General features: G+C 37.0%; 1 protein-coding gene across 1 annotated transcript in view; it reads right to left on the reverse strand.

The window, feature by feature from the left end:
- lmbrd1 (LMBR1 domain containing 1) overlaps positions 1–27,172 on the reverse strand; it is a 47,917-nt gene that overhangs the window by 11,737 nt on the left and 9,008 nt on the right. Inside the window, exons 4-14 of the mRNA XM_085428368.1 lie at positions 22,001–22,098; positions 20,226–20,293; positions 17,633–17,721; positions 12,282–12,355; positions 7,606–7,731; positions 6,778–6,930; positions 4,064–4,128; positions 3,782–3,884; positions 2,742–2,846; positions 2,492–2,641; positions 706–781 (exon numbers count right to left, since the gene is read on the reverse strand). Of these exons, the coding sequence (XP_085284494.1) occupies positions 706–781; positions 2,492–2,641; positions 2,742–2,846; positions 3,782–3,884; positions 4,064–4,128; positions 6,778–6,930; positions 7,606–7,731; positions 12,282–12,355; positions 17,633–17,721; positions 20,226–20,293; positions 22,001–22,098 (1,107 nt within the window). The remainder of the gene's footprint in view (positions 1–705; positions 782–2,491; positions 2,642–2,741; positions 2,847–3,781; positions 3,885–4,063; positions 4,129–6,777; positions 6,931–7,605; positions 7,732–12,281; positions 12,356–17,632; positions 17,722–20,225; positions 20,294–22,000; positions 22,099–27,172) is intronic.

Below are 27,172 nucleotides of genomic sequence, written 5' to 3' on the forward strand. Positions count from 1 at the left end.
CTATTAAGGTTAGAGTAGATGAGGAATGATAAAAGGCACATGTGTCAGGTATGTTGAAAAATGAAGTAAATTTATGATCTTGTTTGTTTTTCTTTAAACCTGCGTCGAAATGAAAATAATTCCTTTTCTGTCTGTTTACTTGAAGCCTTCAATGCTATGTTACCCCATTCAAGACAGATGTCACTGTGGATCTGCATATATGTAGAATAGCCAACTAGCTAGATAGATTGTCATCTGTATCATAAACAAACTTATTACACAACATTCACACATTTCTACAGATGTATCTTTGGTTTTACACATCATACAAAGTATCCCCTTCACCACCAACAGCAGCCTGACATGAGCATTTATCACATGAATAAATAAACATAGTAGAGCTTATACTTATGTGCATGCACACGTTGGTGTATTCATGCCTCCTTTAGTGAATTAAACATTTGCATGTTGACAGTAAGACACTACCTACTGCATTAGTAAACATTTGTTCTTGGTATTATTAATTCTAATACATAATGAATAGTGATAAAGATTACTGAACAGTGTTCTACATTATATAACTTGGTCACACACACCGTCCTTCTGTTCCTCTAGCATGAATTCCACGTTATGAGCAATAAATGTTTCATGTTGTCTTGTAGGTTCTTTAAGCATCTCACGATTGGAGCCAGCGCTACTATAGTGTGGTAGAAATGACGAACTTACCCTCAGGTGCATCTGCATCACATATCCTGGAGGTGTTAATAGTTGTATTCCCAGATGTAGGACCTGGTGATGGCATCTGAAACCAAAAAACAAAACAAGAGTGATGTACGTGTTTACTACAGAAACATTAAACACTGCAGTACACAAATATTTTGGCATTTTATGAACATGGAACTGTTTGAACTATCGTCTTTAAGAATTTATAACACTGAATTAGTACAGATCATCAACATACTTTATTCATATACTGTATTATCGGCTGATTTACATTATGCAAAGTAAAAACAAGATGATTTGGGTCCAAAGGACTGTAAAAGTTGTAATAATATTAATCTAATTTTCCTGCAGGTATACACAATATATAGCTATATCAGACATATGAACCTCTGTTAACAATGACAGTATGGTGACAATGCATTTAATAACCAACACAGCTCTGTAATTAATTGAAGAAATCGACTAAATATCTAACTAGTAAGGAATAAAATAATTCCTACCCTTAATTCTCAAAACAAAAATTAAATTTTTATATTCTATGTTTAATTTATGTCAATTTTAGACACAAAAATAAAATATTTTTTGGTCCCTAATCCTGCACTTGGGGACATTTGCAAAAATCCATCCAATCAAATGCGATTTGGGGTGATTATCTAACTCCACCCATTATATAAAACTGCACGTGACCATGTGGTGCGCAAGGAAGGTAATATTAGAAATGTAGTGTTTTGATTTAAAAACCAAAAGGAAAAAAAAAGAAAGCAGCAAGTGTTAATTAATTTTGCTCCAGTTCCTCCTCCTGGTCTAACAGCCCAGATGAGGAAAAGTCTAGAGGCAACTAACCCTTTACTGCTTCTTAACTTGATACTTCTCAGCCTCAGCGCATGCATTTGCTAAGCTCTGTCCACTTTTTAAGCAATTTAATCATATCTAAACGAGGAACCTAACAGAAACAAATGTGGGAGCTCATCATGATATTGATCACAGAAGAATTCAACCAGTCCTATTCAATATTTACTCTAAACTGTATGCATCTTTGATATATGGGGTGGCTGTAGCTCAGGTGGCAGAGCAGGTCAGCCACTAATCAGAAGGTCGGTGGTTCAATCCCAGGCTGCCTCCCGGCTGCATGCCAAATATCCTTGGGCAAGTTACTAACCCCATGTTTGCCTACTGGTGGTGGTCAGAGGGCCCGGTGGCGCCTGTGTCCGGCAGCCTCGCCTCTGTCAGTGTGCCCCAGGGCAGCTGTGGCTACAATGTAGCTTGCTATCGCCAGTGTGTGAATGGGTGGATGACTGGATATGTAAAGCGCTTTGGGGTCCTTAAGGACTAGAAAAGCGCTATACAAATGCAGGCCATTTACCATATAATGTGATATCAAAATTTAAAAGAAAAGAACAAGAGGATGTTTCAGTAAAACAACACACCGGTTCATTTAAATTATGTTGTTTAAAAGATTTTTTTTCTGATAAAGTGTAGACGCAAGGGTGCATCTAAACCACCTGCGTACACCCACACAGCGAGAAAGAGCAGAGCTACATTAGATCACATGGAGAGTAGACTGTCAAACAGCAAAGCCACATAGTCTAATATAGAAAGACGGAACTGAAAACGAACAAGAGTCTAAAAGCCCCGCTGCCAGCCTGTAGAGACCATGCTGCTGCCTACACCAAACTGAACCAAAGAGGTTTGAACACACTGACTAACTGACACTGCCATCGTTAGAAGCTCTCATCAGGGAGAGTGAAAACAAAGAAACACACAGGAATGGACATGAATTTTTCCTTACCTGTACAAGGTATTTCTGGCTGCCATACATGACATATTGTGGGGCTAGACTATAGATCATGTAGCTGGTGTGCAGAACGATCAAAAGAAGAATCATACAGAGGAAGAGGAGAGCCTGGGGGCGAGTTTTCTTAGGTCTTATTTTGTACAGCTGTAAAAAAAAAAAAAAGAAAAGAAAAAAAGAACACATTATCATGTAGTTAACTGGGCATTTGCAAAAATTTAAATACATAAATAAGGCATTTTCTTACCCTTATCCAGAAGAACCAAATGCCCATGTTACGAATGCCGGCCATGGATGTGAGTACGAAGTACACTGTGATGACTGTGATCAGGATATAATCCAGTGGAAAAACCTGTGACATCAAAAACAAGTCAGCTACCGTATAAATCTTAAATGCACAACAATAATTATTGCATCCAGAGCCAAACACTTAGGATGGTAATCTTTCAAGGAGCAACCAGTAAAAATGGGTAATCCCACAATATCTGGTCAGCTCCAATAAATGCTAACCATATCTATCCTGGTTAGTCTGCAGCACATTCACACACCAGGAAAAAATCTGAACATCAACAACTGTTATGCTTTGCAACATGAAGTGTTCAGACTGGCAAGTTTAGGTATTTAAACCAATTTAGCAGTCATGTTTTGCCAAGCTTTTGTGTGTGGTCCTGTCTTTAGCCTCGTCAAAGCAGCTGCTTCTTTTACAGCTAAATGAAGAGGCAAATAAGCATAAATGGTCCAAGTACCAGGAACTGGTAGATCAGTGCAGGAGGAGAGGCTGTATGGTGCAGTGTGAGCTGATTAAGGTGCAGCTTTTTCAGTCACCGGTGCTGCAAAAAAGAAAGCCATCATGTCCACTCTGGAAGCTGCAGAGAGGGCCTCCAGATGGCTTTCAATGAGGAGGAGTGATCCTTTCGCCAATGCTGCTGGGAAACAAGCCAGGGTCTGAACAACCCTTGCTGGGTTTCCTGAGTGAAGGTGTATGATGCTGAAAAACCTGGAAACTCAATGACCTATCACTGACGATGTGTATTGTGTAACCTAATTTCATTACAAATTAGCACTGACCCAAAAATCAGTTTAATGTGTTTAAATTTCAGCACACTGAAGCACATACTCCCCAAGTTTTAAACAACATCTCAAGTTCATTTAGGAGAGACCAGTGATAAAGCTTTTAAATGATGCTTCATTGAGGTTAATGATGACAGAAACAAAAAAATATGGATTTAAGCATATCTTAATTGAGTATAATCACTATTCCAACGTGAGAGATGAGAGGATACTCACAGGTTGCAAAGCTAAAAGAAGTTCATTCAGAGGATTGGTTAGGTTGGTGCCAAAGATTATGAACCCAGAGCTGATGCCAGCCGAGTGGAGGGCTTTATCCAGACTGAGGAGGAAAAAAACAGAGAGAAAGAAAAAGAAGAAATAAGGGTATCAATCTCCAGTATTAAACTTTAATATATAAGGTTAAATGAAGCAATTGCACTGTTTATTTTGGTACATTTTGGTCTTACAAGGCACACACTGCAAACTGTATTTTGTGTTACAGGACAAATCATAACTTACTTTGAAATGAAGAGGGCAATGGTGAACAGCAACGCAACCAGGATAAAGAATATGCCTAGTAATATCTGCAAATCAATCAATCAAAACAGAGAAACAAAAATAAATAACTACAACAAAATACCAGGATACATTTTTAGAAATGACTGCTATAGGAGGGACGTGTAATCACAGTGTGCCCTTGTTTGTGAACTGCATTAAAAGCTGCATTTAAATAAAATGTGTATTTTTAAAGACAGCTACTTAGTCAGCAAATATAACCTTTCTACCATGTCTTTTGTCAAACAGAGACCATATGGCATAGCCAGCCACAGTTTGGCACTGTCGCTCAGGGTGACAGGGGGAAGCAATGGCACAGCTGAAGCAGAGTTAGGAGGCTGCAATCAGGGAGGAAAAAGCTGGCTGATCAGATGAACGTAGTGGGAGGGGAAAAAAAGTGAATCTAATGCTGATCTTCATATCAATAGTTAGACCAAATTATACCAAATTATCTGAGATAAACCCCTTGCAGCAAAATATTAATTAAGATACTGATGACAGACTTAGGAGAGAAGCAGGCAAGACGGAGAAGAAAAACATAATTTAGTTTAATTTTAAAAAAGTACAGTAATCTTTTTATGAAACTGCTACTCTAACCAAGGAAATATCTAAAAAATGAGTTTACATGTATTAAATGATAGTAAAGTTATTAAAACATTAAATAAGGCACCTGCCATATATATACACTTTTTTAATAAAACCTCTATAAATAGGTGGCACAATTTTTCACCCTATTATGGTGCAAGTTGCTTACCTAAAAAAAAAAAAAAATAGCTTGTTACATTTCTTGCGCGATCAAAAGAGAGTAACTATTGTGAGCTCCATGTCCTCACGCACTGATTTTAACTGTCAGTGTTTAACATGCTTAGTGAGTCATTTTCGCTCACTGTCGGTGTTGGTATTAAAAGGACAGCATGTGTCTGAGGAACAGTGAGGCTGAAATCGCAATCATTTGGCTTATCACTCTACACCAGTCTCTCAGTATACAGTAAATAAATCTCCCAACTCATTACTGTTTAAATTTGAGTCTGGGGACTATCATTAGCAGCAACCCCCCTGGTTAAAGACAAACTGTTACAGACACTGGTTTAAAATATTTGTTTGAGCCTGCAGTGCAGTTAAGTACTGAAAAATGAACAGCAGTAGGAAAAGTAAAATGTGAAAGAAGGGAATGATGCTTGAATTTATTTTATCCTTAACACATGGAAAAGGCATTAAAAGTGAGGGGTCTGCAGGACTGTAACTGGGCATTACCACTGATAAGTCATGTGGTAATGCCGAGTAATAAGAGCACATTAAGCATGTAAGCCATTCATATAGGCACAAAGTACATTTGTGTGCACGTGCTGGCTGCATAGGTTGAAATATGAACAGAAGTAAGTGGATATTCTTTCAGTGAGTTATTACAATAGCACTGCAGCCAGCCACATAAGTCTTTTATATCAGTTAAAAGAAGAAATTTTTTTTTCTATAACGTGGGAATAATCGAGAAGGAAATATACGACAACGAAAATCTGTTATCAAAGTCTTTTGATCTTTTTCAGTAATGTTATAAACATTCTTGTTACTGTATTTCAGCTGCAGTTCAATAAAACTATTAGGAGTAAATACTTCTGCTGCTTGAGGATTTGCAGTATTGTAACTTTATATTATACCTTTTATTCAGACCCTCCACCATTATGTTTAACAAGAATAATAACAGTCATAAGTCTGTTAAGAAAAGCCATTTTCATTGTGAGAGCCACTGCGTTGTCTCAAAGTCCAGTGAAGTGTATTTATGCCATTTTCAATAGCTGTTTCTGCCAATTGTTGATAAAAGAAAAGCACACACAATAAATGAGTGGTTTGGAACAAGGATATATTATTAAGGATTGGTAAGAAAACCTAGCCACGCGGGATTCTGGCTGAATTTGTGATTTATTTATTTTTGCCCCCAAGTGACTGCATAAAAAGCCAATGTGCTTTTTATTTAACTTCAAAAAATTATTATAAAGCACTTCTATTCAATACCATGAAAAACTGCTCAAATGAAATGTATGTAATTGATCAGAACTTTGAGGCACTTTGAGTCTCTACATTATGCTCATCAGTACATTGTGTCTGGATGTTTTGTACTGGGCCAGTAATGTTGGGACCAACATGTCCACTAGTAGCCAAAAAAAGAAGAAAAAAAATATGAAAAACAATAAAAAGACAAGTTTCTTGGTTGCTTTGGTCTATCCCTTGGGTACCATGAGATCCTGCCTGAGAAATATGAGACTCCCTGAGAGACTTCAGAGTAAATTAGGTGAATAGATTTCCTGTGGGAATCATGTAACTATGCGGTTGTCTAAAGTAGAACTCAAAGTAAATCTAGAGCAGTTCAGATTGGAAATTGAGCACAAAGAAATTGTTTAGGAAGAAGTAGTTGAAGGTGGCTATAAAAATACAAACACAAAAATGATGTTTTAAATGTATTACACAAGCTAGAGCGGGTTTTTGCAGTTTCACCTATTCTTAATCTCAAATATCAATTAAAAGAAACACTGAATAAATACAGCACTATCTATGTTAAATAACCCTGTCTGTATGCTTGCATTCAATACACACTCATCAGCATAATTTCCCTTTGTACAGAATACTTTGGAGAACATAATTTACTTTTGTGAATGAGAGCCAATTCCATAATGGACACTCACCTTGAAAGGTCTGAGAGCACTGCCCACTTTAGTGCAGCAGTTCCTCTCTGCAATTTCCAGGTGTCTCCCCCTGCGCCGGAGGACCTGTAGTTTGCCCTCCAGCTCCTGCAGGTTGTTTCTATCCCTCGAGGACAGAGGACGTCCATCTTGGCACTGACAAGACGACCAAAAGATATCCCAAATGCATCAATGATCGATATTATGCGGACTTTTGAAACTACACTACACTGCTGGAAGTTTTAATGAGAACATTGAAAAATGTAGATATCATTTTATCTGCAAAAATATGATTTTAATAAATATTTACAGTCAAGTGAATGAGTATGTAGACTAAAAATAGTGGGAGTATTATATAAATGCTGTTTTCTAAACATTCTCAAAGCATATACATACTTGTAAATGTATATCACTGTATCATATTTAAACTACTGCTCTCACAATATTAAAGCAAACTGTGCGTGTTTTGCATTAACCTTCTTGCTACTGTGAAAATAACCTTTAATGCTGCCAATACCTGGTTTTTAACAAGTGCATTTATGCAAGGGACAAATAAGGAATGATCTGGACTATTGTTTATACTTCATGTTGCAATGAGCAACTAATAGATGTCTACACTTTCAGTATATGTGGCCTCCAGCTGGGAAGGTGGTTGACTAAAGCAATGTTACCCACACATAACAGAATTCAAAGACAAAGGGGCACATATGAGATAGAAAAATCCAGAATGATATTAAAGGAAAAACAAATAAAAACAGCATTTGTTTTCATGATTACTAAAGTAAATCTTTTAAGCTTAAATAACTCTTTGTGTCTTCTGATGGGACTCACCTTGGATTTTAGCTTTTCAATCTGATGCTCAACATCATCAATATCCTCAGTGTTCTCCAGGCGTTCATACTTAACACTGCGGGTGCCTTTTATCAGATTCAAAGGCATAACAGACATACCATATGCCTGGAAGACAGTGCAAAACTACCATTATAATCAGACATCATTGTCAGAGTGAGCACATATGGCACGTGCATCCACCCACACAGGCTCCTGCCTGACGGCAAACCCATCACAATGTGGGACATGACAACAGTCAAATGAGGGTAAGCAAACACACACAGAGCAAATCATATAGTTCCTGGCCTCCCAGGCCATGTCATTTTTGGTTCAGGAAAAAAGATTAAAATGGTGGAACCTATAATTGTGCTGAGGTTTATTGGAGAATTTGCTGCAACCATTTTGTGAGGATATCACTGCCTTATATCACTCTGATGCATTTACAGCTTAACAGTGCCCCCATGTGACAGCACTACCCTCTCTCTAGGATATGAAGAACTTGTTCTAATTATAATTTTCAATAGACGCATTTAGGTAGGAAAATCAAGATGCAGTCAATTTTCACCTGAATTTAAATCAACAGATGTCATTTAATTATATTTCTTTGTAAAAGTTAGATACAATATATAAACACTGCACAGTTTCCCACAAAGATAGACAATAAGAGAAAATCTGTGGGGTGATTTCATCTTTCAGGGGTCTTAAATCACCTGAAGGGACATCTGGACTTTAATCAAAAACGAGGGACATCTTTAATACCAGGAAACAGACCAATCAATACAAAGAAAAGTAAAAGCAACAGGCCAATGCTTTCACAATGCTGTCTCACTTTTATCAACTTGGAAGTGTGCCATTTTACAGGTTCATAGTAAAACAAAGGGCCATTCTGTGCAAAAGATGCTGCCCTCCTTCCATTTTTCATGTGGGGAAATGTCACAGTCTATATTTTTCTAAAACAACTTTTACTAGTTTTTGAGTGTTAGGTAGCATTAAGAGAGCCGCATGGGATACTAAGTCAGGCTACACTATTATTAGTCTCTGCTGAGGATCTCTGCCACGGGCGAATGTCGCCTCTTGCAATGAATCATGGAGCTCTTAAGGCCAGAGCATGTCCCGAATATCAAACACACTCATAAAAGGAAAACCTGTCCCAGATCCCAAGAGAAACATTTCCCGCCCCTGAAATGTGCAACTATATGAGAGAAATAGAAAAGAAACTAAAAGAAAGACAAAACAGGTTTCCCTCTGCTGGAGTGTACATTTTTAGCTCACTCATCGTAATGCATGCTCATTAAAGTTATTTTAAAACTCACCGTGGTCAATAATAACCAGAAATAGCTCAGCAGGGGAGGTGGGAATGTGTATGCAACTCAATAAGTGTGTGTTGGCTGAGGGTGAAGTCACTAGCTGAAATCATTCAGTCACATGACTGCTGAGTGGGAAGAGGGAGAAGTAGTTGGGCACAGGTCTCCTACACAAGCCTCTTTGTTTGTGTTTCCACTGGATGGATCTGAGGCCCCCCACAAGTTCTCAATGCTATCAGTTAAGAAATAACAAAGCATAAAATTCTCTGGATAGAAGTGGGTGAAAAGACATTTCCACTCATTTAAACTAACATATTCAGGGTTCTCTGTCATTTGATTCAATTAGCAAAGGGTGTTAGAACAAAATAATCTTCACAAACATGACAGAACATTATGGTTACCATGTCTTTGTAGACTACAAATTGTTCTGCACTGAGAACTAATACAGGATTAAAAACAGACTTGAACCCTAAAGTGAACAGGGAAGAGAGCAACTAGATTATTGTAATGTTAGGCAGTGGTTCACTACACTGTCTCATCCTCAGCCCTAAACTGCTTCTGCAAGAGGTCTTTTCCTGTTAAAAGGGAGTTCTTCCTTCCTACAGTTGCCAAGTGCTCACTCTTAAGGCCTTTTCAAACCAGACATGTAAAACCCATGTGAATATTTCATTTGTTTACTTTTTTTTTTCAGACTAAATTAGTGTTCATGGAGCCATTCATGCCAACTGTGTAATTTTACTGTACAAATTTGCGGCGTTTATTAATTTATTAATTTTTATAAAAGCACTTTGTGACTTTTTTGAACTTGTGCTATTTTAAAAAAAGATTATATTGAACCTAACCTTTCTTTTGCCAAAAAATAAATTCAGATTCAGTGATGTTTTAAACTGAGGAATCCAAAACCTCTGTAACTACATGTGTGCATTATATACAGTCTGCTGGTAATACCGTCTGTGATTTCATCCTACTAAATAGATATACTTATTACATGAAGTTTATAAAATAGTAATTTCATTCAGGGACATACTGTCCTTCTGTTCATGTCATGTACTTCTCCTTGTTTAGAATTTCAGTTTGTAAGTGCTTATCACACTAAAACACGTCTTGTTTTATTCAAAATCCAATGTCACAAACTTTGAACTTCAAAATGAAATACAAAATATAAAAATTTAATTCAAATTTTAAAAAGCCTCGAGGTGTTACAGAATTCTAGAAAAACAGATATCACTCCAATTCTCTGGAAGAACCTTATGCCCAGGTCAATTTCAGGGTCTGGGATTACACTACCAGACATTAACCAAATTTAATTCAGTATCAGCATTTTTATGGCTTTCACTTTAAGAGCAAGAGAATGGCATCTCAACAGCAGACAGAGCCATGACAGTCATAAGTCAATATGCTAGCTAAGCTTTTAAAGGAAGTAAACGATGCCAAAGGATCTCACATGATGCATGAGCTTTGAGATTTTGCTGATCCCTTGTAATATCATTGGGTTGAGTGAAGCAGAGTGGGAGATTACAGAGTAATTAGGGATAAGAAAAAGTTCTTTTTTGTGTACTTAAATTATTTTCATTAAATATTTTCTTATTTATTGCCCTCTAAAACAGATTAAAATAGTTAAAGTTGCTATCAAGTGCAAAACACTATGTTTGCAAAATATATTAGAAAAATAAATAAATTTACTGAATTTAAACTCAGTGTATAATCTCTCTAAAGCTGAGCTCTATTTGATTTACAGTACTGACAGGACCATACATTATCAGAACACCCCAACAATAAAATAGTCATTAGCAGCCATTAACTGTTTCTGTCTATAGAAAGGTAAATAACATTGCTTGAGTTTTGTTTAAGTTGCTTCTAATAAGTGAACTATGCACACAGAAAGAAAGCCGTGCAGCCTTACGTCAATGTGAACGAAATTTAAGTGCACCAGGTTGCAGAGCTGTATAGTGTTTACATCACAGAGCTGTGTGCATTAAGAGTACATGGCGAGTTCTGCACAAAGGGTAGTGATAAATTAGCAAAAGGAGTCATGGACAACATTTCCACTGCTTATGGAACCTGTCACTTGGCTTCCATTAAGTTAATCGGGCTTAGTAGCATAAGATGATAAATTAGACAGTTCTTTGCAAATATCGGTAGGTTGCCACCTACAACAGTTTTCACACTTGTAGTTAGAGAAGAGAGGAGATACAGCAGATAAAAGGACATTATTCAAAGTCAGACACACAAAAAAAGAGTTTCTGCTTTGAGGCTGTGACAATAAAAGAGGTACAGACTGCTGTTGCTGTCGCCTAAAAGCCTGAGTTCTTTGATTGACTTTATCAAAACAAGGAACATCAAAAACAAAGACACGCCGGGTGTTTTGATTTCCTCGGGGCATTTGGTCCATAGCAGCATGGGCCAGAACATATCTGAGCACAGTTCCATCCTCAAAATGTACTCTGTAATTATCCACCCTTTGGAGAACGGTTACACAAAGGTGAGAGAACAGTGGATAAATTCCCAGATGAGACAGATTTTTTTTGTGTTAAAGGGCAACTGCCTCGACAACTTATTTGACTTGGTTGTGTATTATTCATTAAGAGTTCCACATTCAATTGTTGTTCATCTGTCAGATAGGATTCTTTGAGCTCAACAGAAACTCGATAGATTGAAGTTGGTTGTCAGTGTTATTCTCAATGTCTGGGCTGATCCTAATAGCGCTCTTGTATTTTTTCCCCAACAGACACTAACTCATGTCAGCCACAACCTCCAGGTATTATTCACAGATTAGTTAAACAATGAAAGCTATGAAAAATAGACAACGTTTCATAAGTTCTTTTTTTCTGACCCAGCAAAAAACACAATCAATATATAACCAAATATACAGAGAGCGAGAGAGAGAGATAAGTGGCTGATAAGGCTGGGAGGAGGATCCATACATCAAAAGTCTCGGGTTATTAGATAAAAGACAGCAGCCTAAACAATTTCAGCAACTAAATGCTTTATCTTTAAGATCACAAGACATTACTAATAGTAAAAGGCAACTCCATCACCAAGTCAACCAATACTATGAGAAACCATTTGTACACAAAACCTGCAGTGCACTTGAAAGACTTTAAAAGCTAAAAAGAAAAATAAATTATAACCACTGCGTAAACCAAACTTGGTATGTTTGACAAAACAAAGATAACAATTTAGTCCCATTTCCTACGTCAAATCATTTTATAAGTCACTCTGTTGTGTCTTAAAAACCACAAACTCTATTAAGCTGCAGAGCTGGTAAGCTTTGGAAGTCATCCCATTGTATAACTGCTTAATTACCAAGCAGATGAACTGAATGTTGCTCCAATGAACACATGAAATAACACTGACCACTTGTCAACTCACCGTGTAAGTGATCACTGCCAACATGCCAATCAAGGTCAAGGAGCTGATGGAGAAAGACAGGGCAGGAAGACCATCTGTAGAAGGAAAATCCGGTAAGGAATTAGAGATGTGCCATTGACCTCTGAAGGACACATCGATGGACTCACAACATGTACAAACTCAAGATCACAATTTCTGCTCTTTTTATTTTTTTTAGTAATGTTTTTCAGGCAGCTGTTCGTTGAGTCCTGCTATTAGTTGAAATGTTAAAATTGTTCAAATTCTATTGCATTGAATGTATTAAACACCACAAGCTGTTATCATTTGCTCCAGTTGTCTACAGGGAGGTCTTTAAAGTATCCACAGTGATTGGAAGACAGTGAAAACTAATATTGGGACTAGATTCGAGGCTCTCCACTGTGAAAATAAAGTCCATTTACCTTTCATAGAAAGTGCAACTCTAAATAGATTTTTCTAGGTAATGTATGGTTTTACTTAAAAGTATACATTACAAACAGTGGAAAGATAGTAGTAAGTACAGCAAATTAATGACAAACAAATACAGTACTGTGAAGAAGTATGTTTCCCCCTTACTTATTTCTTGTTTTTTGTTTAAATGATGATTTTATTAAAGGAAAAAAAGCAAAGTAATCGCCCCTGTTTTTAACTAAATTTGTGGAAAGCTGAGCTCACTTTCACTAGCAACACACAGGACTGTTTACTGCTAGACCTGAAACAGAACCTGTCTGATTAAGTGAAGTGGGCCAAAAGAACTATAAAAGAAAGTTAAAGAAAAGCAACACATCTTGCAAAGATGTAAAGAAACTCAGTAACACATGAAAAACAAAGTCAGTGATATATAGCAGTCTGGGAACCTTCTTGAAGGCTTTGGGACACCAGTGAATCACAGAAAGAGCTATTATTCACAAATTGAGAAAACTCAGTGAATTTTCCCAGGAATGGTCGGCCTAACAAAATTACTTCAAGAACGCATCAATGACTCATCCAGGAGGTCACAAAAGAAACCAGAACAACACCTTAGGAACTAAAGGTTTAACTTACTTCAGTTAAGGTCAGAGTTTGTGATTCAAAGATAAGAAAGAGACTAAGACAAAAAAGACATCCATGGAAGAGTTCCCAAGCGAAAACGTCATCTCACACATGTTAAAAATATCTCCCAAGACTTTTGGGAGAATATTCTGTGCACTGATGAGACGAAAGCTAAACCTTTAGAAAGGTTTGCATCCCGTTACATCGAGCGTAACCATGAATTGGGCTCTCTACAAGAGAATCCCGAAAGAGAATGTCAGGCCATCAGTTTGTGCCAAAAGCACTTGGATTATACATCAACACAATGATTCAAAACACACCTGCAAATCCACCTCTGAATACAACAACAACAACAAAAAAAAAAGGTTTTTGAGTGGCCTAGTCAAAGACTGAAGTGAAATCAGATTGCTACACACTGGCATGACCTTAAACAGGCCGTCATGGTTGAAAACACTCTTGAATTAACATAATTCTGTAAAGAAATGTGGGCCAAAATTCCTCCACAGTGATGTGAAAAACTAATTGGTACTTATTGCAAATGCTTGATTGCAGTTATTGCTGGGTGGCAAAACCAGTTTCTAGTTTATGAAAAGAAAATATTTGTCAGAAAGGGGCAGGCAGGTTTGGACAGCTTTTTTTTTCCCCTTAATAAATAAAATCACTTTTTTTTTTACATTTATTTTAGTTATCTTGGTCAAACATTAAAATCTGTTTGATAATAAAAAAAATAATACAAGTGGGACAAATATGCAAAAAAAGAAGGAGAAAAAAAAGAGAATAACTTTTCACAGAACTGCAAGATTTGAGCTTGAAGGGCTAAAGCTTAAAAATCATATTAGTATCTGCTGCTTGTACTACTCATTCTTTTTTTGTAAGTACCCCATGCCCACAGACTCAACAATAAATGTTATATCATTGAATGGGGATAATGCTTGTTAGTATTCAGGTAATCTTGGGATTTTGTATGTTATTTTAATTAACAGAATTTCTTTTTCCAGAGATACACCTATTCAACATTTTTGTCATCACTGCCATTTAATACATTGATCATAGCCAATGTTTTAACAGCTGCGTCTCTCAATTCTGATGTGTGGTTGAGCTGATGTGTGTCACCTTTGATTGAGCCAGAAAGAGGACCACCCATAAGGCAAGGGCAACAGTAGGTATCACACCAGCTGTCAGAGTTAGAGTTAGAAGACAGGGATTGATGAAGAGACTGATTGCCACACTCCCCTGTCAGGATCCCACCTGTCATAGTGCTCCAAGTAAAAAGCTACACATTTGTCCCTCTGTAGATATCCCGCATTTTCTCAGCAGCAGCCTCATAATGCCCAGCCCACCTGTCAACACGGTCATAGGTGGCTCTGCTTGCCTTTCTCCTTGACAGTGGAATTTGAATGGGAATTTTAAGTCCGTATTCAGGGCATATATGTTGTGCTGTTTATATCATTTATCACTTTCCTTTATAGGCATCTAACAAGCAGCAGGACAAAGAAGTGGAAAATAGAGATAAATTATATACCTGCTCCCTATTGTATTGTATGCAAAAGGAAAACTTTGAAGTCTGACAGCTGGGCTTAACATTAACATGTGAATACGTGTTTTCTACTCCCGAGTGTTTCATCCCGAATTTGCTGCCTTTGTTTAGTGGTGAGCTTGGTAAAATAGACAATAGCATCATGTTCTGCATAGAGAACATTCTGTTCATGAACTCCACACAAAGCAAAGGATACATGTTTGCTTCCAGTATTCTTGGTTTCTTGAGCAGATTTTCTGGGGCTTAAACATAGGGAATGTTGTCTTTTATCATTGGTGCTTCCACGTCTGGACAGCTTCGACTCCAAGAGAAACGGAATGAGGCAGCTCTTATCTCAACCCCACATATATATAGCCCTACAGGCCTATGGTCATGCATAAGACTTATAAAGAAAGGTGTTTATTAAGGAACTCCTTTAGCCCTAGCACCCTACTTCTGTTGAGCGACTGAGTAATTAAAAGCAACCAGCAACTAGTCATCTATTCAAAGGAGAAAAAAAATCAGCATCAGCACACCTTTAAAGAGTTTTTAAAAGAGTTAACCACAAGTGCATCACATTTTTGTCATGGATGAACAAATGCTTAACCCAAAAGATTTGAGTGAAATTAAGGATCTTCAAGTGATGCTTTACAGCATCTACTTCCAGGGGCAGCACTTAAGTTTATAATTTCTTTTCTTAATGCTGAAGAAAGGAAAAAGTCAAGATAAGTTAAGTGTTAGGAATATTGTTCGAGTACTCATAGTAGTTAAAACTGGACTACTGCCCACTGCACTCTCCCTCTTGAGACATGGCCAAAAATACACAACGGTACTGTATGGTCTTGAATACCAACACGAGAGCTAGTGATCTGGAGAACATTAAGGCATCACTTGAGCACTGTAACAAATGTAATGCTGGAACTATTGAAGAGGTAGTGACTTTAATGCACAGTTGTTGCAAAGCAGTCAGGAGGGTTATGTGGTAAAAGTGCCTTTTCTTTACACAATTAACCTCCCATCTGGAAAGAGAAGAGATGGGGAATTACAAAAGGGATCATCCTCACATTTCCTCAGCAGCAGAGCAATTTCCCCCTGTGCCAAAGGAGGAAGGTTATAGAGAGCATGTAGGGGTCCACTATTATGCAGAGAGGCAGATGGTTCAATTTCCTCCTTGATCCCCAGATGGCAAGAGGCCAAAAGAACTATTAGGAGTCCACATTTGCCAGTGTTTAGCATGAGCATATTCTCAGCCTTTGTTCCATTCAACAAGTGAAAATGCCCAAATAGGGAGTTTTTACAGTGTTGTTAGGCATCAACACAAGCTATTTTCTTTATAAAATCATTTATCATCACATTTTATATGACTGTTCAGGTAGAGAGTGACTAGAAAAGCTTGCTACATAACGTTATTGAGTATTTAGGGCAGTATTGCAATCTGTTTTCAAAGCTTGACTTCTGCTGTCGATTTTGGCACTTTCTATGACAAATACAAAGACTGATTTAAGAGTGATTACTAGACAGCCTGTCTGTAAATCACAAATGAAAGCTAAAATATATATTTACACTAGGAGAGCTAAGGGGGTCGTTTTGTAACTTAACTCATATTTCTTGACTTTTTCCTAAAATGGGTTTATTCATCTTATGGTGAATTTTCAGTTGTGTGGAATAAAAAGAAAAATGACAACCATTTATAGCTATAGCCACTGAGGACATCATTTTTACCTAAAAGACATTAACGCAAATGCTGTACACTCAACCAGTCTGGCTGCCAAGCAACACATTTATTAACCAATAACTATATAGGTCACCATAGTTAGATAAAAGAAGAATAATCATTGTAGTGCTAAATAAGTTGCAGATGGGATATTGAGCCAGGGTGGAGCAGAACAGAGTCCCGGACGGTTTGCTGACTGTGCAGAGCAGCAGGGATGTGATGTTAATGAGATGATAAACAGTCACTGTTCTACTTTTACAACAATTCATTTATTAAAATGTGCTTCTTATCTTTTGTGGGCAACTGTGAATTAACTTTTAAAATGTAGGCAATGGTCGGTTCAACCGGCTCCACAACTTTTCCATAATTTTGTTCTCCTACAATAAATAAAGTATTTAGATATCGTTGTGTTTGTTCTTGTTCATTAGTGGATTCTGTACCACTATTGCTGTTGTTGCTTGACAGAGCCTGGCAGTTCTAGAGGGGTTGTGGTACAAGTTGTTACAATTTTACATTACATTGGTGAGGGGTTTTTTTTCTGATGGTTCCAGTGAGCTAAATGTGGAGAGTGCATATTAACAATTTCAGTCCGTTTTTGACATCTCATCTTTGACATGTTCTAGTTCCACTTAACTTTCAATGGTGCACTTTAAATTAACCACATTTCTAGTCTGTTAGTTTAAAAACTAATTTGAGACTTTCAAAACCACCACATAATTTTCTAGCCATCCAAGACATGACTACCTGCTCATATCCTCCCTCTCCAAAATGGAGAGGGTTATGCATTGTATTGAAGTGTTTAGTCATGGTTATAATGGTAGTCCAAAATCCTGTGTTACATAGACAGAAAAGCTGTACTGGACAGTACTGTGATCAGTGATCAGGCTATATGTAAAACTGACATTATAATAACTTGATAATAGGATGACAGTAGAAATAAGGAAATCCTACAAGATGAGGTGGATTGAATGAAGTAGCTTCACTTTCAAGTGATAAAGAGAAAAAATACGATAAGTCATGGGAACAACTGCTATAAAACAAGACATAAATTGGACATAAGTGTAGGCGTTTTTCTAAAGAATGGGTACTTACGACTACTCCCAAGTTCCTCAAAAAGGTATTGTACTTTCTCCCACTGAGTAGAATTCTGACCGGGTGGGGCGGCGAGTGGAACAAACGCTCTGTAAGAATAAAAAATAATAACTTTTAAGACAGATAAAATTATGGTGGTTCTTTCTAGGCTATCTTTGTCCTCATCACAGAGACAAAGATTCACAGAAATTCATATTAACAGCACATTAAACTGCTCTTTTCAATGAAGGAAAGTACATGAATAATAATAAGGTTTCCAAAAAATGAAGTTTCCAAAAAGTTGAGATATTAATCAAATCATTTAAAAATAAAGTAAACCTTGTATTTAATTAAAAACAGTAGAAAAACAACACATAAAAATGATTAAACTTACGCATTAATAGTTTCTGGAAAAACATCTATTTGCTTACCTTGGCATAAACCACAACTGTTAAACTGTATTCTCCTTACTTTCACAGTAAACTGCTGAGCTACAGGTTCAGTCAGGTCAGCAGTTTCTAAGTGTCCTTAAATTATGACCCACGCAGCTACTCAGCCAGATACAGACATACATTGGCGCGAGCCAGTAATTATGGTCTATGTTTACACATGTGACTATGAAACTGACTTGGATAACATAGCTGAGAAGGAATTTATTATGGCAATGGATAATAATCACTGAAACTACTGTTACTACAAAAGAATTCTTACAAGTCAGCATATAGCTCAAATGATTAACACCTGATTATTCAAAATGAAGCTATTTACAATTTTTCATAAAAGCTTCTCAATTTTGTCATTTTGAGAAAAACAGCTGCCACACATAGATTACCAGGCGCCACTCTGCTCTCTCTGATAGTCTTTTTTTAATGTACATTTTGAGTAATAAAGAGACCTACGTTTCCCAACCGGGTGATTGGCAGAGATCACTTGTATCTTTTTTAGGTAAAGGGACAACACAGCAAATAAAAACCTGAAATAGAACAGAAACTACTCAATTCAGAAAAAAGAAACAATGGTTACCCCCCCGCAGGCAACCAAGGCAGAAAGAGTTTAAGCAAATGTCACCAATTGTTACCACAGTAACATCCACCTTAGGCTTGAGTTGGACTATTGTTTCCACTTTAAAATTATTTTAGCAAAATCAAGACCAATCTAAGCAAAAAATCCCAAACTAAGTCTAAAGTATCCAGATCCAAAGATATTTTCTGATGTTATATGTATTTCCTCTAGGATTCATACTTGCACTTTATCTTTTTAATGTGAATTCCTTTGGCCATCATACGTCTCACTTTTGTTTTTAGAAAAAGAAAATAAAAAGCTCTCGTTAGCTTACTCAACTCTTCATAACTGTGTCTACATAAAGGTTTTTAAAACTTCATTCTTATATCCATCAGATGAGAAATGTTTGGCAGAGTTGGTCTTGCTTTATTTATCGACATTAATTTCCAAACTTTTGTGTGTTGTGGTTCACTCTTTTTGGAGAAGTAACCTTGCTTTAGTTGTTGCAGAATTCAGAAGCCATCATCTTTGATCACCACTGTAACAGTCTCTCGTTGCCACTTAAAACGTGTTTTGAAATTTTTAGAGCACATTTTCTATGTAGTTCCAAAAAATAAGTTTGACATAGTGTCTTAGTTATAAAAATCTAGCTTCTCTATAACTCTGACAAAGCTTGACTTCAGTTCCTCCGATTTCAAATTTAAAAAAAAAAAAAAAAGAGAGAGAGAAAAAAACCCTTAATATTATTTACATTACTACAAAAAATAAGTTTAAAAAAACTGAAAGTATTACATCATTGGCAGTCAGATTTTAAGAAACATAGATAAATAAGTAGAAATCCTGCAGCGAACAATCAGAGGCTATTTAAGGAGTCAGTCACCTTGCCAGGTTTAAAGACAACAAAAGCCTGTAACATGAAGCAAAGACCTACTGAGTGAACACTGCCCAAACAGGGCCATTATGTCTGTTGGTATCAGAAAAGCAGTCTGAGATTAAAGCTATCATGTTGCTGAAAATCAAAGCACCTAAGCAACAATTGCTAGAACAAAGCACCAATAGTTCCAGTTTATTGGGCAAAGGAGAGGGAAATTGCTTCTGTCTATAAAAACATCCTGACATCCAAACTTTCAGCTGTAACAAAGTATAGTCATGTGTCCTTTTTTTCTCCCAGCCAGGTAAGCCTTTTCTCAGTTCACCATTTAATGGTTGAGAGAGCGCATTTAATTGTGTAGGTTGAACTTCAGGTGTGTTGCTGTCACGGTTGCAAAGGAAATCTATTATGTTGTGTTGGTGTTCCTAAACACAACCAGTTTTAAATCTGCATATAAACAGAGCATGGCTGAAAATGTCTAAATGCTGAATTTCTAACAAAGATCTATTTAAATGCACTCTGCATTCAAAGAATCTAGTTAGCACTCATACACAAAAACAAAACACTTATTTAGAGAAAGGTACATAGCTTTGTCTCCTGAATGGCTTATCATGGCCAGACAAATGGCCCTGTAGCTGTTTGAAGGGATCGTCTTCTCATTAACTCAACACAATGATGTATCCACACCCGAGTACCTGCCGTGTACTAAAGCAGAAGAAGCCAACCATGTCTCCAACTCACCCAATTAAAAGAAGCGCCACGCAGACAATGACGAATCCAATTGTGTACTTCAGAGCATTTTTCACTTGCTGTAATGAAAAAAATAAATTTAACTGGTCAATCATAGCCATGAAGTGAACTATTATTATTCATTGTGAGTGAGGGAAGGGGTCATATTCCATTCAGTTAAGGACTATAGAGAGTGAGAACTATACAGAGCCAGTGTAAGTCCTGTTTTACCTGGCAGAGATAAACTGTCACTCCATGTGCTATTCAAGGCTTTTAAAGTAACAATACAAAGGACCTTCCAATCTGTGAGAGAAAGTGCCTCTGTCAGCTCAAAATTGACACATGCATGGGAGAAACTGCACTATGAGATAGCTGCTGTTTGGTGCTCGTGAAATGAGTAAATGTTAAAATCCCTCACTAAAGCATCTTCTAAAGTCTCTCTGAATTAATGCAGTGGTTCGGTAAATTGGGGTGACTATTTTCATTACCACAATGAAACACGTGTTGGATAAAATCCGTGAAACATCTGTTGGGTAACTTTTCTTCATGTGTTATGACTTTTTAAGTGGCAATGCCTTGCAGACTGAAATGTTACCTAAAACTGAGAGCAGGTGAGCTAATGGTAGCAAACATTAAGCAGAAGAAAGCCTGTTTTATCTCCAAAAAAAAAAGAAAAAAAAGAAAAAGAAATCATGACCGGTCCTTTCTTTCGGAGGGAAACTACAGTTAACACCAGTCAGATATTTGGAGTAACTATCATGGAGTAATTGATTTTTTTTTTTTATCAAATCTAACCTGTCTTTTTTCTGGCTAGTGTTAGTTATTGCCTGTTAACAAAAATGAAGTTAGCAACTCAATTTAGCTACAATTACCACCTAACTTGTGTCTGTAACTTATGGATACATTTGGAAATGCGAGTTGGCTAGCCTCCTAAATTACTTGACCAGCCAATGTTGATTTTAGCCATCAGTAAATTACATAAATGGCGCAAAGCAAAACGTAATAAATAACACTTGTTTTCTGTGGCATACAGTACATAAAGTAGTACAATGTCTTACTGTTGTAGTCCATGCAAGTTTGCACACAGTGTGTTAAGCTTAAGTTACATATAAACTTGAGTTCAATAAAAAAAGCAAGCGATGGTGCTTGATTGGACATGGATGGTTTAAACCCAGGTTACAGAGAGCTCACTTAAGTTTGCCCCTGCATTGCCAGTGCCTTAAAAGCATGTTGATTGTATTTGCTACCTAACAGAACATTTGATGTCTTTATTTTTTAAGTCTTTTTAATGTACAAAGTACATAGTCTAACTCTCAACAACCATTACAACCTTTTACATTCAGCAAATATGTGCACCTTGTTCCTTCTGTGATCATGCTGTGTGAGTCTTGTGACAGATTAGAAAACATTCCTCTACAGCACCACAAGTAGTCAAACAATCAACACTGTATCTGCAATTACTTGCAAATTATTTTAAAGCTTGTAAATTTTAGTCACCATGACCATAGCAATGTAAAAGTTATTAGCAGAGAATCATAAATGATCCAATTATTAGAAATAATATTAAAGGAAAAACTACTTAAGAAACAACCTATTTTGTTGATAAAAATCCACTTTAACATGGGTGCTTTGGGAAGGTTTGTGTGATTTTCAATTAAATAAAAATAAAAGATGAAGTGGTGCAAGTCGCCTTGAACTGGCTACAATTTTCAAATGAAATCATTTTAGGATATGCACCACATCTCAGCAGTTTACAGAGATGTGTGTAGCAAAAGAAAGTCACTTACTGAGCATTTGTTCACATTGTTGTCATCCCTTTCTTCATAGTAGAAGTAAACAAAGGGGATCCACAGGAAGACACAGATTAGTATGATGGAGTAAAGAGCTGTTTGGAAAAAGGAGAAATGAATTCAAGAATTAAAAATCACAAATTTTGAGATTTACACTGACAAAAGTGAACATCACAGACTGTCAAACCTGCTCTATCATGACACAGCAGTACAGTGCATTAAAAAGAAAACGTATTGTGCTGACCTTCCATTAACATGTTAAAGGTCATGTGAAGTACACATATGAAAATATATTTTGACCCTAAGGACATGTGCATTACTTTTTTAACCCTATTCAGGATATTAAGGTACCACAATATAACAAATTATATAGAAACCCCAAAAGTTTTATTTCTAATACTCCCAAAAATACAGGAACTTTTCTTTCTATTAAACTGGTATGGACATAATGTACTAGGTGCACATTATAATCTGGTGCCACCAGCAGTTAAGTCTCTACTGCTGCAACAGGGGGCTGAGAAAGGTGGAACCTGCAAGTTATTGCTAATGAAAAATTAACATGTATATCACAACTGCTATGAAGAAATAACCAAAACAAATAAACAAATAAATAAGCCTCATTCAGAAAAGTGGAAAGACAGAAAGAGGGAGTGAAAGAGATCACATAAGCAAATGTGGTGATGGACAAACTCCAGAACTAACCTTTGATATTCAAACTGGCTTAAAGAGAAATGAAATTTATGTTCAGATATATATAAACTAACTATATAAAGACTAGGTCAAGCAAAATAAATGCATAAATAATAACAATATTTCATATAATAATATTTCATTTCAGATATATATTTCATATATATCTTATCTTATCTTATCTTATAAAAATAATGAGGCCACATCACAATGAAAATAAATTAGCATACTGAAAAAAAATATGGCTTTCACTTTTTAGGTCTCGTTAAAGTAGTGCTTTTAATGCTCAAGGTATTTGTAACTGCTTATCTTTATAAAATATTTGGCCACGGGGTCAAAATTTAACAAACAATGTTTCTAGTTTCTTTTTCCTTTTCTTTCCAGTAACTTGTAGTGTGGAACAGGCTCACACCTCTTAAGCTGTGTTAACCAGCAAGCACTATTTAAACACTGTCTTAACTATGGTTGTTAAAAATAAACTGTATGCAGACAGTTCATCTGCAAGAAAAACAAACGGTTATGCAAGATAAAAGCAGATCATAGTGTGAGCGGAAAAACATCAGATCTCAGCATCTCATCTGCAATGGAAGACAGAATTTGCTAGTATGCACCATGTTTGTTGACAAGTCAGTCATCCACATTTTATTGATTTGCATATGGAGACTGGATTCGATGCAAGCACAATCAAGATAATGAGAACTGATTTTAATACAAGATGTTGAAAATTGAAAAAAGAAATAGAACTGATATCACTAATCAGTATCCATACAATGTTTTCTCATACAAATCATATGTTTATGTGTAAATGGGGTCAATAACAACTGTCAGCTAGTAAACCTGTATCATTAGTATTCTTTAAACAGCCTGAACATGTAAGGAACTGTTGTTTACACACTTTGAGCGTGTTAAACTCAGTAATCTATGAATGGTGCTCTTTCTGCTCAGAATATGATCCAGAACACTAAACAATTGATTCAATTAAAGGAGGAATATGTTCTCCCTTGGTTGTTGCTGTGACTATTAGACTGAGTACCTTTTACAAAGCAGATAATAACAATTTCCTCTTGAATGTTGACAACACTAATATAAGAGAAACCTATCAGCTTGAGAAAAATTGCTTTATTCAATAGAGCTTGTGACCTTCTACATGAGGTGTCCTGTCCTTAGAGAAAGGGCTTTGACATTCTCTGATCCAAGCCTTTTTGTTTGTTTCTTCCTATATAACTTTTCTGAGAGAAAAGACCAACACTCAAATGCATTAGGAATTCATAAAGGGGAGGGTGCGGCAAAAAACACTTAAACAGAGAGATGCTATTCCAAGCTGGTAGCTTTTTTTTCCTGCAGCAAATGGATGTCGATGCAGACAGACCAGATAACCTCAAAATAACTCATAGAAAAGCATGTCGCAACAGTGTGCTCAGCAGCATGGTTACCGTTTCCCAGAAACACCTTGAGGTGATAATGTGAATCATTAGCACAAGGTGCAACAAAAAAGAAATGTGCTAGAATAAACAGCTTACCAAGACCGTATCCACTGTACTTTCCCGTGAAAACAGCCCCTTTAATACTGTGCGTGATTTTTATGAGTTAAACTTGAATTTAAAGTTCTCAAAATAAAACAAAAATAATAACAAAAGGTAACATTTGAAACCTTTAATGGATTTGAGGTTCAGGTATATGAAAGACTAAATAAATGCCCTAAGCAATACCCCGGACCTCAGAATGAGAAACTACACAACTGTAAATGTGACTGTTGGATGTAAACTAATAGAAGCTGAGTAAAACTAAAATTGAAAACTCCTAACAAGCACTTAATCCATAAAATCAGCAGTACACTTCAACTCCAATGGGCATGTGGAAAACTACTGTTCCATATCAGTCAAGAAGGTATGACCCTAAGCGAGTGCAAACATGTCCCTTTGTGAAATGAACAATATTCCACAAAAGGCTCTCTGTGCTGCAGACAAATGAATGCCATTGTTACAGAGGTTTGGTTTTTCCCAGCTGTGATTCTGACAGGGCATTACTTTCAATAAACACATGCTCATTGCTCCACTAAGGTATCCATTTACACTCATTTACAGCTAAACAAACGGAGTTCAGAATGATGCCAGGAGCCCATAAATGCAAGCCATGCACAGTATGCAGCCACTGGCATATGCTTGCAGGTTAAAGCAGTGAGCAAAATTAATCATAACACCATGAATATTAACACAATGAAGGAATAGGTCATACTGCATTGCAATGAATCATCCATTACTCTTCATGCAGATCTTGGGAAGAAGACCTGACCAGGGAAAGTTTTGCATATTTATCCCTGTGAAAGGGAGCATGTATAAATGTCCTTAAACCTTTACACAGTTCTTGTGCTGGCAGTGGATCCATCATGTTCTGTGGGTAGCAGGGCTGCACTTTCCCTGGATCAGCTTTTCTGAGGCATCCCACAGATATCCACCAGAATGAGGTATGGGGAGTCAGCACCAAGAGACCTTTGTCACATTCCTTGAGTTGTTTTTGAGCAGTTTTTGAGGAGCAGTGGAGTTCACTGCCTTGCTAAGAGAGATGACTATCATCGGGTATGGGTTTGTCCCAAAACAATGTTTTGGTGGGTGGTACATGTCAAAGTAAGAGCTACAGGAGTGCCAACACGCAAGGTTTTGAGGCAGAGCATTTCAGTGTAACAAGATGATTGTCGTTATTCACTTCACCAGTCAGTGGTTCCAGTATACACTCCCGTTTACTCAGTGATCAAAAACAACAGTACTTATAAATTTGCTCTGTGAGGCTTAATGATAACCACGTCCTCACATGACAGTGGCTATCCACTGAGCATTAGCACCTCTTGTTCCTTGATGTAATACAGTAATACATGTTGTAAAAATACAACATGTATTACTGATCATGTGAAAATTCAATACCATGGGTGATATCTCATAGAAAACCTTCCTTACTTGCATGTCAACACTGAAACTATCAACACTGAAGACACAGAGGATTTCAGATATTTATTTAAAACAAAACAGAATTTGCACACGAGCTACATGAATATCAGGAGAATTGCACTGACTCATATTTCTTAAAGGTATATCAGTAACAAGTTTGCTGTGACTGGCATGTGTCTGGGACTTTCACATGCAGCAGTCTACTGCTGTTATACATGCGGACTTAGCCTCTGGCAACCAGATTTCAATATTTGGTGACTGGCTCAAGAGATACAGACGGTTGTTGGAGAGTCACAGGTACCACCCATGGCTCCTCTAGTCTGCCTGTCAAAGTGTCCTTGGGCAAGATACTGAACCCTAAAGTTTAACAACTGATCATTTCAAGTGCTATATAAGTACCATTTAGCAATATTTAAAGTCCACTAAAGCAACAAGCAGCAACTTAAGACAGACACTCTGGAAACCTCCAAGTTATTCTACAGGTTTCAGTTCTTTATGTTGAATATGTAGGATTTGCATAGGCCTCTCATATTTTCACAGAAACCCCAGCTTTTTCCAGCTGGCAGCAGACCTCATTACACACACACACTTTGAGGAAAGAGGGTAATGTGAAACTGAATGCATACGAAAAAAGGGACTGGCTGCATTCACACTAAATTTTCATCAGCTCTGTCCTCAAGGTACTTCAGATCAGCACCATCAGTACCTTGCGTAAGGACACTTTGGAGTGTGGATTGAAGAAGCCGGGGGTTCATACCACTAGCGCTCGAATTAGCTGATGACCCCTTTTACCTCTTCTATTGTATACGATACAAGGTGAGGCTAAGTGTTCACTTAAAATCTGTGTCAGTATTTTGAACTGGGAAAAAGGGAGCAGAAAAGCTGCTACCTGGGTTGTTTCTTGTCCTTGTGTGACTATGTTTCAATTGTCAAAGGCCCCTCTGTATCACATAAAACTGCCAAAATAAAACTACAATTTGTCAGTGTTTTCAGAAATGCTCTTAAAAAAAGCATTAGGCTACCACTTTACAATAAAATTCACTCTGCACATGTGGGTGGACCAAAAAAAAAAAAAAAAATCACAGAGAAAAAAAAGAAACTTATTGTTAGTGTATTTGCAAGAGGACTCCTTCCTCGCTAGTTTCTCTTCCACAAATGGCATTAAAAAAAAAAAAGGCAGGGAGAAAGCCAATGATTTATTTAAAGGGCCCAGGGGTATTTTGCCCTGTTGCTTAAGGGTCTTATGCACCACTGCTTTGAAGTACTGAGCAGTCCAAGGAAATGTATAAATGGACAGAGGAAGGAGATTGAAAGGCTAAGCTTTCAAACTTAGGGTTCATCAAAGATCACAAAAAGGTATTTGGGCTCTAAAAGGAAGTGGTTGTTTCTGTTGCAGACGTTCTTCCCCTTTGTCGACTTAAAAGGTACACTGAATGTAATAGTACAACGTGTAGACTTTGTGAGCAACTGCAGAGTTTAATAAGTAATGGTTCAATCTTGATTCTGGCATTACAGATGTATTCTGATATAGCTGTTA

The sequence above is a fragment of the Rhamphochromis longiceps genome, linkage group LG13 (assembly GCF_057381845.1).
Source record: "Rhamphochromis longiceps isolate RC_006_pf linkage group LG13, R_longiceps_female_GT1.1, whole genome shotgun sequence".
Taxonomy (NCBI): domain Eukaryota; kingdom Metazoa; phylum Chordata; class Actinopteri; order Cichliformes; family Cichlidae; genus Rhamphochromis; species Rhamphochromis longiceps.